Source organism: Chiloscyllium plagiosum, unplaced genomic scaffold, assembly GCF_037043375.1.
Source record: "Chiloscyllium plagiosum isolate Xiang-an unplaced genomic scaffold, Cpla_swu_hap1 HiC_scaffold_42, whole genome shotgun sequence".
In the NCBI taxonomy this organism is placed as follows: Eukaryota; Metazoa; Chordata; class Chondrichthyes; order Orectolobiformes; family Hemiscylliidae; genus Chiloscyllium; species Chiloscyllium plagiosum.
In genome coordinates this window covers 6535654-6549437 of record NW_028270180.1, presented here as the reverse complement: position 1 = coordinate 6549437, position 13784 = coordinate 6535654, and the positions used below count along the sequence as shown (strand labels likewise).

The 13784-nt window shown below is 45.4% G+C and overlaps 1 protein-coding gene across 8 annotated transcripts in view; it reads left to right on the top strand.

The window, feature by feature from the left end:
- The window catches only part of shf (Src homology 2 domain containing F), a 331264-nt gene that overhangs the window by 74084 nt on the left and 243396 nt on the right, over positions 1 to 13784 (top strand). For all 8 annotated transcript variants that reach the window (XM_087982144.1, XM_087982146.1, XM_087982148.1 and 5 more), the window contains exon 3: positions 10718 to 10936. In XM_087982144.1, the coding sequence (XP_087838270.1) occupies positions 10718 to 10936 (219 nt within the window). The remainder of the gene's footprint in view (positions 1 to 10717; positions 10937 to 13784) is intronic.

Here is a 13784-nt window from a genome sequence, read left to right as displayed (position 1 = left end):
GGATATAAAAACTTTTGAGTTGCTTGTTCAGGCAGCTCTGGCACGTGTATCTTGTCAGTCACAATGGAACATTCTCTGTACAATCGGTGAAGAGGAACGAAGCCTTACCGAATTATCTGTTGTGTTAGGAAGAATCGCTTTATTTTATTTAACATAATTTTAAGAGTAAGGTTTGTGAAGACTCGTCGTATCTTGTTGCTCCTGATGAGGGGTGTTGATTGTTTTTTCCCTCCTTGGGAACAGCTGGTGTACAGTGATTGGGAAGGCTCCTGCTCGCCCCCTGATGGAGTAGGTTGTGATTTACCCCGTAAAGGCCTGGTTTCTTCTGTGGATGTATCCACAGTCAACCCCACAGACTGTTCAACTGCCATGAGGCATCACCAGTCTCTTCCTTCCCCAGGTTGCCCGGATACTTGCAATTTCTGGCAGGACAGAAACTTTTTCCCTTCCCTTGTTGATTAAATTATTTGAACTGACTTTAAAAACCTTGTGAACTTGCTGCTGGGTTGCTGAATTGCAAACAGTGTTAAACCCGTATTTATCTTGCTTTCAACCCCATCAGAAAGTTGCTCTATCAGATTATTCAACTGAGGTTTGCTTTTTAATTCTTTCATAGGATGTGGACATCACTGGCAATGCCAGCATTTTTTGTCCATCCCAGATTCCCATTTCAGAGGGTAGTTAAGAGTCAACCCCATTGCTGTGGGTCTGGAGTCACATGTAGCCAGACTGGGTAAGGATGGCAGATTTCCTTCCCAAAAGGATATAAATGAGCCAGATGAAATTTTGGAATAATTGATGGTTTTATGGTCACTCTCACTGACACTAACCTTCAATTGAATCCACCAGCTGCTGATTTGAAGACATACCTCTAGAACCTCACAGCGCCAGAGACCCGGGTTCAATTCCCGCCTCAGGCGACTGACTGTGTGGAGTTTGCACGTTCTCCCCATGTCTGCGTGGGTTTCCTCCGGGTGCTCCGGTTTCCTCCCACAGTCCAAAGATGTGCAGGTCAGGTGAATTGGCCATGCTAAATTGCCCATAATGTTAGGTAAGGGGTAAATGTAGGGGTATGGGTGGGTTACGCTTCGGTGGGTTGGTGTGGACTTGTTGGGCCGAAGGGCCTGTTTCCACACTCTAATATAATCTAATCTAAACTTAACTCTAGTCCTCTGGATTACTATTCAAGTAAAGCAAGCCCCAGAGGATCATGGGGCTGTGCTCTCCTTAGAGAGAGAGATGACTGGTGGTGGTTTAACCTGACGGTCTATGTGTAAACAAAATTGACCCTCATGTCTTATTTAAATCTTTATCCTCTCACCTTAAATATATGCCCCCTAGTCTTGAAATCCCCCACCATAGGGAAAAGAGGCCTGCTACTGACCTTATCTATACCCCTCAGGCAAAGGGGGAGGTTGAGAAGGTGGGACCTCCATGGTAACCTCAGCCTGTGTGGGGATCGAACCCACGCTGTAGGCATCACTCCGCATTGCAAACCAACCGTCCAGCCAGCTTTAGTCCAGTAACTTTATCACGAATGCCACAGTCTCACCTTCTCTAGAGTGGCGATAGGGCTGTCGCTGCATGGTTTCCTTTGGCTAAACTTCAGTGAATTGTTAAGTTCAATGTTTCAATGAAGAAGGTTATCTAAGATCACAAAGAAACCTTGATTGGTTGGGTCAATGGGCTGAGAAGTGGCAGATGGAGTTTAATTTGGACAAATGTGTGGTATTGCATTTTGGTAAAACAAACAAGGGCAGGCCTTATACAATTAATGGTAGGGTGTTGGGTAGTACTGTAGAATAGAGGGACATAGGGATGCAGGTACGTAATTCTTTGAAGTCTGCATCACATGTTGATAGGTAGTTAAGAAGGTGTTTAGCACCTTTGCTTTCATTGCTCACACCTTTGAGTATAGGAGTTGGGCCGTCATATTGAAGTTGTACAGAACACTGGTGAGGCCTCTTCTGGAATACTGTGTCCAGTTCTGGTCACCCTGTTACAGGGAGGATGTTACCAGGCTGGAGAAGGTTCAGAAAAGATTTACCAGGATGTTGCCAGGTGTGGAAGGTTTGAGTTATAGGGAGAGGCTAGATAGATTGGCATTTCTTTTCTCTGGAGCATGGGGAGATAGAGGGCTGACCTTATAGAGGTTTATAAAATCATGAAGAAGGGTATAAGGTGAATGGCAGATGACTTTTCCTTGTGCCAGGGTGTGACTATGGGGCATATTTTTAAGGTGAGAGCAGAGAGATTTAAAAAAGACTTGAGTGCAACATTTTTACACAGAGGGTGGTTCGGATGTGGAATGTACTTCCAGAGGAAGCGATGGATATGGGTACAGTTACAATGTTTAATAGATCTTTGGAAAAGTACATGAAAAGGAAATGTTTGGAGAGATATGGATCTATTGCAGCCAGGTGGGGATAGTTTAGTTTGGGATTAGAGTTGGCATGGGCTAGTTGGACCGAAGAGTGTGCTGTATGACTCTCTGATTTTAGGTCAAGGATCCATTGCTGAGACACTTGGTAATGTAGTGTTCTCCTGCCTATTCAGAAAAAGAGCTGCTGTGCAGTGAGAGATTGTTGGTGGGATATAAGTGTCTCCCAGCTCTCAATGGAAATGGACCATAGATAGAGACATTAGTTCCTGCTTTTTTAAAATTCTGCGTTACAGTGTGTTTAGACTGAGTGTTTTCACCTTCATTCTCTGTTGATTAAAAAGAACTCAAATCTTGCTGTCAGAAAAGTGTTTAATAATTTAAATGTAACACTTCTTAGAGGAGTTTCGAGCTCAGAGTTTGAGCTCTGTGAAAGATCTCTGCAGAGATCTGTCAGTTGGAATAATTCTGGCTAATGTTTTGAAGTCAGTATGATTTTACTTTTTTCTTGTTTAGGAATGTTGATTTATGGCTGTTCCATTTTCTTTGCAATGTCGATGAAGTGAGTTCAGGAAATACAAAAGATTAGATCTTGCACATCGGTTTATTGTGGGAGTTCTCCAACAGCACCACTATACCATTCCCTCATCTCATGAACTCCACTCTTACAATGCTTTCTAATCGACCTGTTCAGAGGTGAGACATTTCTGGAGCATGTGGGTCTTGAACGCCGGCCTTGTGGCTGAGAGGTAGGGACACTACCACTGCACCATAACGATTCCCACCAGAACTCCATTCTTAAATACAAATGTCTAATGAACATCACTTATTCTCGAGCAACTCTGGGGCTGAACTTTACAGGGATCTGCATTTCTAACCATGATCATCCAGACAGCCACACCCAGAATGATTTTTCCTGTTTTATTTCCTTGCAAGGTTCCCTTGTTTTTGCTGTGTGGGACACTGAGGCATAATCCTGAGCACTTTGATCATGAAAGGCAGTACGACTCCTAGACACCCTCCCGTGGCATAGGCACAGAACTGGGAAGTTTGCCCACTCCATGTGAAAAGAGACACACACACACACACAAAGCTAAAATGTAGAGTGAGACTGGGAAAAGAAGATCCTGCCAGCCTGCACTCTAATTGGGCAGTCAATTTGCCGGAGTCCTTGTATAAATCTTGATTGCATTTGTCTCTGTGCGTAGTCACTGGGGGACACTGAAACTAATTGAATAGCTGTCAGGACAAATGAAATAGCTGTGAAAAATGGTCCCCGCATAATTCAATTGTTCCCACCAAACCTTTTCACTCCAGGAAAATTCCTCCTTGGAAACAGGTTTGTGCTTTTTCATATTCCACAACTGTTTAAACCTTGCAGTATCCTTACTCGGTTATTCAGATGTATTAAACTCCTGCTCATTACTCTGTTTAATTTAGACTCAATAACATTTGTTTGAATCACATGAAATCGATGTTTCTACTAAATGTCCTAATTTACTTTTTCTTTTACTGTTGAGCCCTGTTTGAGATTGGTTTCACATCTTGCACCCTCTGTCGACTTTAGCTCATTCAAACATCTGCTACTCATACCGTAACTTGCATGAAGTCACAGGGTCATACAACTCAGAAACAGACCCTTCGGTCTAACTTATCCATGTTGACCAGGTATCCTCAACTGAACTATTCCCATTTACCTGCTTTTGGTCCATATCCCTCTAAACCTATAATATTTATGTACCTGTCCAAATGTCTTTTAAATGTTATAATTGTACCAGCCTCTACCACTTCCTTTGGCAGTTCATTCTACATCCGCACCAACCTCTGTGTGAAAAAGTTGCCCTTCCGATCCGTTTTAAATCTTTTTCCTCTCACCTTAAACCGAAGCTCTCTTGTTTTGGACTCCCCTCCCCTGGGGAAAAGACCTTGGCTATTCACCCTATTCATGCCCCTCGTGATTTTATAAACCTCTATAAGGTCATCCCTCAGACTCTGACACTCCAGGGAAAAGGTCCCAGCCTATTTGGCCACTTCTCATAATTCAAGCCCTCTAGTTCTGGCAAAGTCCTTGTAAATCTTTTAACTGGACCCTTTCTAGTTTAACATCATCCTTCCTATAGCAGGGTGAGCAGAACTGTACATGAAATTAGTCTCACCAAAGCCTTGTACAGCCGCAACATGACGTACCAACTCCTCTACTCAATGCTCTGACTGATGAAGGCAAGTCAATCCCCCTCTGTACTCTCTCACCTGCCTTAGCTCACAATATCCCAAGTTTAAAACTCTTTCATAGCCTTAGCTTTTCTGACCACCTCTAGCCTCACTACCAACCCTCTGCAATTTCTGCCTCCTTTTTGAGTTTGACCACAATCGCCTCTGCACTAGTGGTAGTTTGCTGAGCACCCACCACCCTACACTCTTGAATTCCCTCCCTAAACCTCTCCACCCCTCTTCAGCCTCAGGAATCTCCTTAAAATCCATCTCTTTGATCAACTTCTTAGTCACACCCCATCCTACCTGCTATTTCCACTTTTAGTTCTGCACTGCCATTTTCTGCATGTTTACAGTTCTACAAAGAAAATGTGTCCTTCTTGTTTAAAGAAGTTTATCATTCTCAGTGTTGAAATAGTGAGCCACCCTTTGAGGGAGAAGGTATTTTAGATTTGTATAGCACCTTGTGTTGGAGAAAGCTGTCGGGTTTCAGTGCTGAGGCTCAGCTCTGAAATAAGAAAAATGGGCAAATATGGACGCACCTTCAGAGTTCCTGAGGAGACTGATTAGAAGTGTACAAGGTTTAGTCCAGTGGGCAAGTGAAGCCATTGGATTTTGACCTATAAATGATGTATGCTCTATTCCAAAATCAGGTTGGCGTGTGTCTCTCTTGGAATTGGCAGTGTGTGCTGGCTGCCTTCACCCTTCTCGGTGGAAGAGGTTAAATGTTGTGAGGTGATGTTGAAGGCACCTTGCTTCGTGACTGCTGTGCATCTTGAAGATGGTACACACTGCTGCTTTAGAGTGTTGGTGCCGGAGGCTGGGAATGGTGCTGGCTATCCTGCTATCGGAAGGATGTTGTGAAACTTGAAAGGGTTCAGAATAGGTTTACAAGAATATTTCCGGGCATGGAACTCCAGGGAGAGGCTGAATAGGCTGGGGCTGTTTTCCCCTGGAGTGTTAGAGGCTGAAGGGTGACCTGATAGAGGCTTATGAATTCATGAGGGGCATGGATAGGATAAATAGTCAAAGTCTTTTCCCAGGAGTCTAGAACTAGAGGGCATGGGTTCAGGGTGAGAGGGGAAAGATATAAGAAGGGACGTAAGGGGCAACTTATTCATGGAGGCAGTGGTGTATGGAATGAGCTGCCAGGGGAAATGGCAGAGGGTGGTACAAATACAGCATTTAAAAGGCATCTGGATGGTTATATGAATAGGAAGGGTTTAGAGGGATGTGGGCCAAATGCTGGCAAATGGGACTAGATTAATTTAGGATATCAGGTCAGCATAGACGAGTTGGACCGAAAGGCTTGTTTCCGTGCTGTACAGCTCGACAACTCTAGTCAGTTATGTTCTCTTCACATTATAAACCGAGCCACATGTGCTTCTCGCTCAAATTAGCAGAACTTGCAATGTAGGCACCGAATGTCAGGTTTGGAGCTGTCACCCTCACTGATTGGCAGGACCTGATACCAGCTGCCTGAAATCCCTCCTGAGCTGATAGTTCCGGGCACCTGTCTGAATAATGCTCCATGCCAAGCACAGCTTACACATGGGGTATCTTTTACATTTATTCTGAGCAGAGCAATTAATCTGTTTGAGTGATTGTGCTGGAGAATAGAGTGGTGCACATCGCAATGTTTAACTTGCTCGTAATTAGGGTGAAGGATTGTTGAAATTAGGAATGTAAAGAAAGCTAATTGGTCAGGTAAGGTCTGCGATTATTTCTGTTGTGCTCAGAGAGTGTTTCCTGAAAGAGCGTTGGTGAAATATGAAAATTGTTTTCTCTTCAGTCACTTGTTCCTTTCATCTGTTCAGGAGGATGATTCATGTCGGGTTCTGGCTTTAACATGTTACTGCGACAGAGATTTCCTATGAACATTGGCACATTCCCAGGGATACCCTGTAATGCCATAAGATGTAGGAGTGGAGGTAGGCCATTCGGCCCATCAGGTCTGCTTTGTTATTCAATGAGATCATGGCTGACCTGACAATCCTCAACTTCACTTTTCTACCTTATCCCCATAACCTTTGACTCCACTTACTGATTAAAACTTTGTCTAATCTCAGCCTTGAGTATATTAAGAACCCAGCCATGATGGCACTGTTTGGTAATGAGTTCACAGGTAATTCCTCCTCAACTCTGTTTATGAGCCACCCCATACTCTGAGATCATGCCCTTTGTTCCTAATCTCTCTGTAGATCCTGTAAGTATTAATGCAGTCCTGTGAACCTCCTGGGACTATTGGTACAGCCTTGGGAACCAATACCATGGACTTTGCAAATGCTGGTGTTCCAAGAGACTTGGGTGTACTTGCATGAGAGAAACGCGGATACAACAAGCAATTAGGAAAGTGTACAGCACGTTGGCATTTGACACAAGGAGCTTGAAATATAAGAATGAGGAAGTCATGCCATGATAGTACAGAGCTGTCATGAGATCAAAACTGGAGCACAGATTTTGTCTCTGTATTTGAAGATATGTCTGTCTGGGATACAGCAAAGGGTAGCTGGATCCGTCTCTGTGATGAGATGCTAAATAAATTGGAGACAGAACTCAGAAAAATGTGAGGTGATTGAATTGCAATGTACAAAGTTCTAAGGGGGTTGGAGAGTGAGAGATTGAGCTTTGTTGGCCGGGATATGAGCAGACTCTCCAGAACAGGGGCTGTGCACTGAGGACTGAGATGAGGAGAAATGACTTCACTCCAAGGCTTGTGAATCTCAGGGATTTTCTACCCCACTGAGATGCATTCCATCATGTGTTCTCCCTGTGTCCTAGAGGTCAGCAGAACCTGAAAAAAAAGGCCCTTCGGCCCATCAATTCTGTGACAATCAAAAAACACCAACTAATGATTGTAATCCCCTTTTCCAGCACTTGAATCTTCATTGTTAATTAAAATTTAAGGCTGGGATCAACAGATTTTTTAGCATTGAGGGATATGGGAAGAGGGCAGAAATGTGGAATTGAAGCCTACAATCAGCCCAGATCACTATTGAATGGGAGCAGCAGGCACAATGGGCTGAATGGTCTACATTTCCTGTTTCTGATGTTGAAATCTTCTAATGCAGTTGCTGATTCATTCCAGGGAGCACTTGCTTTAATACCGGTGCATTCCTGAGGTGCTCTTGTAAATTATTGGTGCACTCCTTGGGTATTCCCAGCTAACGCAACACATTCTGACTCAGTTTCAAGGGACTTCCAATGGATATTGCCACTCTTCAAGGAAACCTCAGCATTTCCTGTTATATTTCTGGGAAATCCCCTTTAAATACAGATCCTTTCCTACAGAGCCACTCCTGTGAATGTTGATACACTGCTGGCAGGGGTGGCACTGCCAGTGATCCAAAGGACTAGATCGATAGATGCTTTTCTAATTGCCATTGCTGGTGGCAGTAAATGAAGAGATAGAATTGAGTCTCTGGCACATTAATAGCGTTGGTGTAAGTGAATTCTTTCCCATTGCGGAATTGACTGAACAAACCCATTGGTGTCAATTTACACTCAAATATTGACCCGTTACATGGTCAAAAATAGATTAAGCCCAAAGTAAAGTACTTCAAATTACAGTTAGACACTTCATTTGAATTAACTGTGGCATTTATGATAAAGTAATGGAATGCTGTGGTGTAAGTGGGAATTCTATAATGTGGCAGCTACTTTAATGTTGTAGCAACGAAAGAAGACAGATTGTCGGAAGAGTGTAAATTTGCAGGTATATCGACTCTGCCGCATTCAGCTCATGTGAGAGCTCTCCACATCACTGCTTTTAAGGAGTCTGATCTTGAACTTGTACCAACTACCTTGGGAATTCCCACCATCTTTCCTTTCTCGTGCTCTGAGGAAGAGATGCAATGGAGGTCAGTGTATCCCATAATTCACAGCAGAGCTGAAAGCCTCCCATTAAGACAACAGCCCTGGAGAGGTCTCCAACATTATTTATATTCTGATGGGATAAGCTCCAATCCATTGCTGCTTCTTGCCCTTGAGGTAGTGAGAAACATGCACAAATCCTGTGGACAGGAAGGGATGAGAGAGAGACAGAGAGAAGAGGAAAGACTGAGAGGTTCTTGAATGTGATTGCTTAACCATCTGTACATTACTAGATAAGTCACAAGTAGTCTCCTGGTGGGAACTGGTTACCATGTGGTTGTGATATCTCCTGTGGTTGAATAGCCATCCATTGCCCATAATCAAAAAGTCAATGCCAGGACTAGCATATGAGTGTGTAGAGGGCTGTACCCCAAACAGAGAGCAGCTCTTCATGAAGCGGGCAAAAAAGATTTGGGTATCAACCTATTAGTGATGTGATTTATGGTATTTTCTGCATTTCTACTGTCCTCTGCTAATTGTACATAGGAAGGGTTATTAATAACCTACATTACCATGGCGTAAAGGTTATGTTTGGATGATGAATTGTGTGTGCAAATGCACTGTATTAATGATTGTATCAGGTAAAAACCCTAGGGCACAATTGAAGCAATAACGTGCTGCATTCTAAAAGCACATGGTCTAAATGTAACTTTAAAGTTTAATTATGCAGGCTGCAGTGTTAAAGGCCATTCAGGTTTGATATATGGAAGCCATAATGAATGACCTTCTTCTCTACTTCTGGAAGGTGAGGCTTACAGCTAATTAATGAGGGAGCAAACTGCTCTGAGCTCAAATTGGTTCTGTTTTCCCTTGAGCAGCTTTCAGCCTGTTTGATTACTCACTGTCACATGGTTACAGGAAAAAGCAGCCTCTCGTCCCATTCCCCAGCTCCAGCCTCCAACACGTCTCCACCACGCCATTATTTATCTTCTCGAGTCCAACTCTGAGGGAATCATGCTGCTGTTTCTCTTCTCGTCCCTTTGGTGAATTCTCGTTGTTTCACTTCCCACTGTTCCACCACCACATGCTCCCCATGTATCAGAGAGTTATTGAGGTCTACAGCACAGAAAAAGGCCCTTTGGCCCATTGTTTCTGTGCCAGTCAAAAGCACTCACCTCAATATCGTAAGCTTATTTTCCAGCACTTGGCCCATAGCCTTGTATGCCTTGGCATCGCAAAACCTGACTGTAGCGACAAGAAGAGAGCACTCTGGAGGGACTCTGGGGAGGTGGGTGAGGTTACCAGAGTTCCTGCAGGTGTCGGAGTCACATGTAGAGGCAGCAAGTCTTAGTGCCCTCCTCAAGAGGGGTATGCAGTGGAGGGCTGGTGCATCCCAGCCCCGAGGGACCAGGTCTGCAAGTTGTGTTGTGTCAAGGGACCATGTTGCAATCAAGGGATGCAATATGAGAAAGAGAACGAAAGACAGGGGTTCGCAGGGGTAGGTTTCTGGAGCTGAGAAGAGTATGAACAATGCAAGAAGATGCCCCAGAACCAGGTCTTGGGATACAGGCCGGGCCATTGAAGGCTGAGATGAGAAGTGTCTTCACCCAGAGAGTGTGGAGCCAATGGAACTCACTGCCGCAGAAGCATCGAATGTTTCTAGAGAGAAGATGGCTAGACCTTAGGGTTTAAGGGGTCAAAGAACTACGGAGAAAGCGGAAAAAGGTATTGAGTTGGATGATCAGCCATAGGCTCATAGAGTCATACAACACAGAAACAGACCCTTGGGTCCAGCCGACCCATACTGACCATAATCCCAAACTAAACTAGTCCCACGTGGCTGCTCCTGGCCCTATCCCTCCAAACCTTTCCTATTCATGAATTTATCCAAATGTCTTTTAAACATTATAATTGTATCCACATCCACCACTTCCTCAGGAAGCTCATTCCACTCTCTGTGTTAAAAAATATTGGCCCTCATATCTTTTTAAATCCCTCTGCCATCGTCATATTGAATAGTAGAGTAGACTTGAAGGGCTGAATGGCCTATTCCTGCTATAATCTATGTTTACGATTTGGAATTGTTTGGTTTAGAGCCTTTTGGTTATCTAAGGGCCCAATCTGTATTTTTAAGAATTCCTTCATGGAATGTTGGTGTCTCATCACAGCAGAATGGTGAAGAGGCTTGAGGGCCTGGGGTACTCCCTCACCTAACCCTGATGTTCTAAAACCGACCGTCTCCCTCTAATCAGAACCTGCCAAATGGTTAGGTGTTTTCATAGTTTGTTAACACTCTGTCCTGATGTCACGCAGAGATACGCCGGAGAGGGTCCAAGGATGTATCCAGCAGACCGCTGCCACTATACGACACACCGTACGAGCCCATGGAGAACGGCGGAGAGTCCGACACGGAGAAGCCAGTCTCCCATCGCCTCCGAGAGAGTCGTCTCCCAGAGGACGATGAGCGGCCGCCAGGAGAATACGACCAGCCCTGGGAATGGAAGAAGGATCGAATCTCCAAAGCATTTGCAGGTAACATTCCACCATGTTTCCCAAAGTCACAACAAGATTCTCACTTAGTCCTGACCGGATACCAACCTCGGGAGGGAATAGTTCACCCTGGGGTGGCATGGTAGCTCAGTGGTTAGCACTGCTGCCTGGGACCTGGGTTCGATTCCACCCTTGGGTGACTGTCCATGTGGAGTTGTACATTCTCCCTGTGTCTTATGCGGGTTTCCTCCAGGTGCTCTGATTTCCACCAACAATCCAAAGACGTGCAGGTCAGGTGAATTGGCCACGCTAAATTGGGCAAAGTGTTGAGGGATGTGTAGGTTAGGTGCATTAATCAGGGGTAAATGTAGAATAATAGTTTAAGGGAAGGGATCTGGGTGGGTTATTCTTTGGAGGGTCAGTGTGGGCTTGTTGGGCCGAAGGGCCTATTTCCACACTATAGGGATTCTAGGAACTCTGGGCCCTTTGTCTCCTTTCTCCACTGCCCGGCTGGTATATTCTTCAGTGTAACTCCTCTAAGGTGATACCAACACTCTCACAGACTATCGGTAATGGGGAGACTGACCTCCCAGGCCAGAGAGCTCCACTGAGAGGTCACTCTGCAATGTGAGCCATGATGTGTGGGGAGTGTAAGGTGCTGAGCGAGGAATGGGTGACTTTAGGACGATGGTTCCCAAATATTTTCAGTATTGGGGGATTTCCTGAGTCTGTTGTAGACTGTTTGGTAGGGATTAATTGCTGTGATTCATCAATAACTCCCATTATCATTGTATCAGGATGAGGGAGGATGAACTCAACACTGTTCCCTGTTCCTATTGTTTCCCTTTTTCCTGGAATTCTATCCATGGACCTGTTGAATTATTACAGCTTTGTCCTTTACTGTTCACTGTGTTCATCCAACGACAAAACCAGTGGCAGAGCTGCTAGTGATTAATTAGAAAGGGAGTGGGAGGGGGTCAGAGATGGAGACGGTGACAGAGACGGAGAGAACAGAGCGAAGGAGGCGTGGGAGGGAGGGCGAGAGAGAGACAGACAGAGTAAAGAGGAGTGGGAGGGAGAGAGAGACTGAGGGTGGAGTGGGAGGGAGAGAGAGAGAAACAGGAAGAATAGAGCTAGGGAGAGACCGAGTGGGAGGGAGAGAGTTGGGCAGAGTGATGAAGGAGTGGGAGGGAAAGAGAGATAGAGAGATTGAGGGCGTTCAGAGGGAGAGGGAGGGGTAAGGAGAGAGGAGGGTAGAGAGGTGACTGACTCACAGGGGTCAGAGAGAGTGACTTTATGGGACTGCTCAGCAGTTGGGGAGGATATTCCAGGCTGTTTGCAGCTGGTATGTGCTTTTGCCGTGTTTCAGAGACAGCCGCATTGAGTCTCCTGATTTTCTCTGGAGCTGGAAGGTTGGCCATCTTGAGTCGAGGCCAGAGATGATCAGTGTGAAGCTGGTGGTTAAACTGGAGCCAATTGTGCTGGCTGTCTCATGCTGGTGTAGGAGCTGAACAAACAAGTAATTTAAATAATGAAGGGGCCCCACATGGAGGTCATCGTCTGCAGTGAGTCATTCAATTAGAAAGTAACTGGTGACACCAGGGCCAGATTTAGGTCTGATTGATGGTCTGTGTTAATCATCATCTGGTAAACAGGGAAGTGAGTACATGTCACAGAGTCTCCCTGTGATTACCAGCAGAGACGGAGGGTGGGGAGGGTGGAGGACAAGGCTGGAGAGAGGAAAGGGAGAGAAGCTGGAGGGAGACAGAAAGAGTTGGGGCGAGGGAGTGGGGAGAACAGAGACAGGAAAGGAAGAGGTTGCGAGGTGGGGCGGGGAATGAACAGTTGGCATTCTCTCTTGGCTTTGAAATATCCCAAAGCATTTCACAAGGTGTGGTCATTGCTTCATCAGAACAGCTATCTGTGCAGAGTGAGATCCCAGAGAGATGAGCTGAATGAACACTTGCACTGTGTTTTGGTGACCTTAGTTGAGGAAGACTTTGAGAGCCTTACTCCTCTTTGAGTCACATGTCGGAGCTGTGATGTTCCCCCCCCCCCCTTCCTTCTCGAGTTTGCTGTGACTCCTCTTTAGAATCGATGGAGCCAACTCTGCCATTCTCCCTTCTTTCCTTCAAACACCAGCTTTGCTGAATACCTCCATATCTGCACGGGAGACTGGGGAAGGACAGCTTTCCACCCTGCCTCTGAGTGTCTGGCTGCAAAAGAATGTTTCAAATCTTCCTTTTAGAATCACTGATAGATGAGGAAGGAGTTGACCTTCATTTAATGGAGGAGGTGAAAAGATCCTTTGGAAAGTATCAATGCTGTTTTCTACTTGTTTATTCTGACCAAATTGTTTATTCTGAAATCTGTGGTGTCAAATGTGAACAGTTGCAGCTCACAATCTTGCCTCGTCTTTTGCCCTTTGGGAGTGGATTAGCTCAGACGTTTGGGTGATGGGTTTGTGATGCAGAGCGATACCAACAGCAGGGGTTCTTGCACGGCCTGAGGTGACCGTGAAGGACTCTCCGTCTCCATCTCTCCCCTCACCTGAGGCGTGGTGACCCTCAGGTAAAACCGCCACCAGACGTCTCTCACTAATTGGAGAGCAGCCCCAAGGTCTGGTCAGACTGTGGTGCCTCTTCATTGCCTTTTATTCCAGTCCCTTTCATGGGATGCGTGGGTGTCCCTGACAAGACAGCAGATGTTGCCTGCCCCCAATTGGCCTTGAACTGAGTGGACCCAAATCAGAGGGCAGGTAAGAGTCAACCGCATTTGCTGGGGGTCTGGACTTACATGTGAGGTCAGACCGGGTGAAGGTGGCAGATTTCCTTCCCTGAAGGGTTTCAGGGAACATGATGAGTGTTTACAATGCTCGATGATTGTTGTT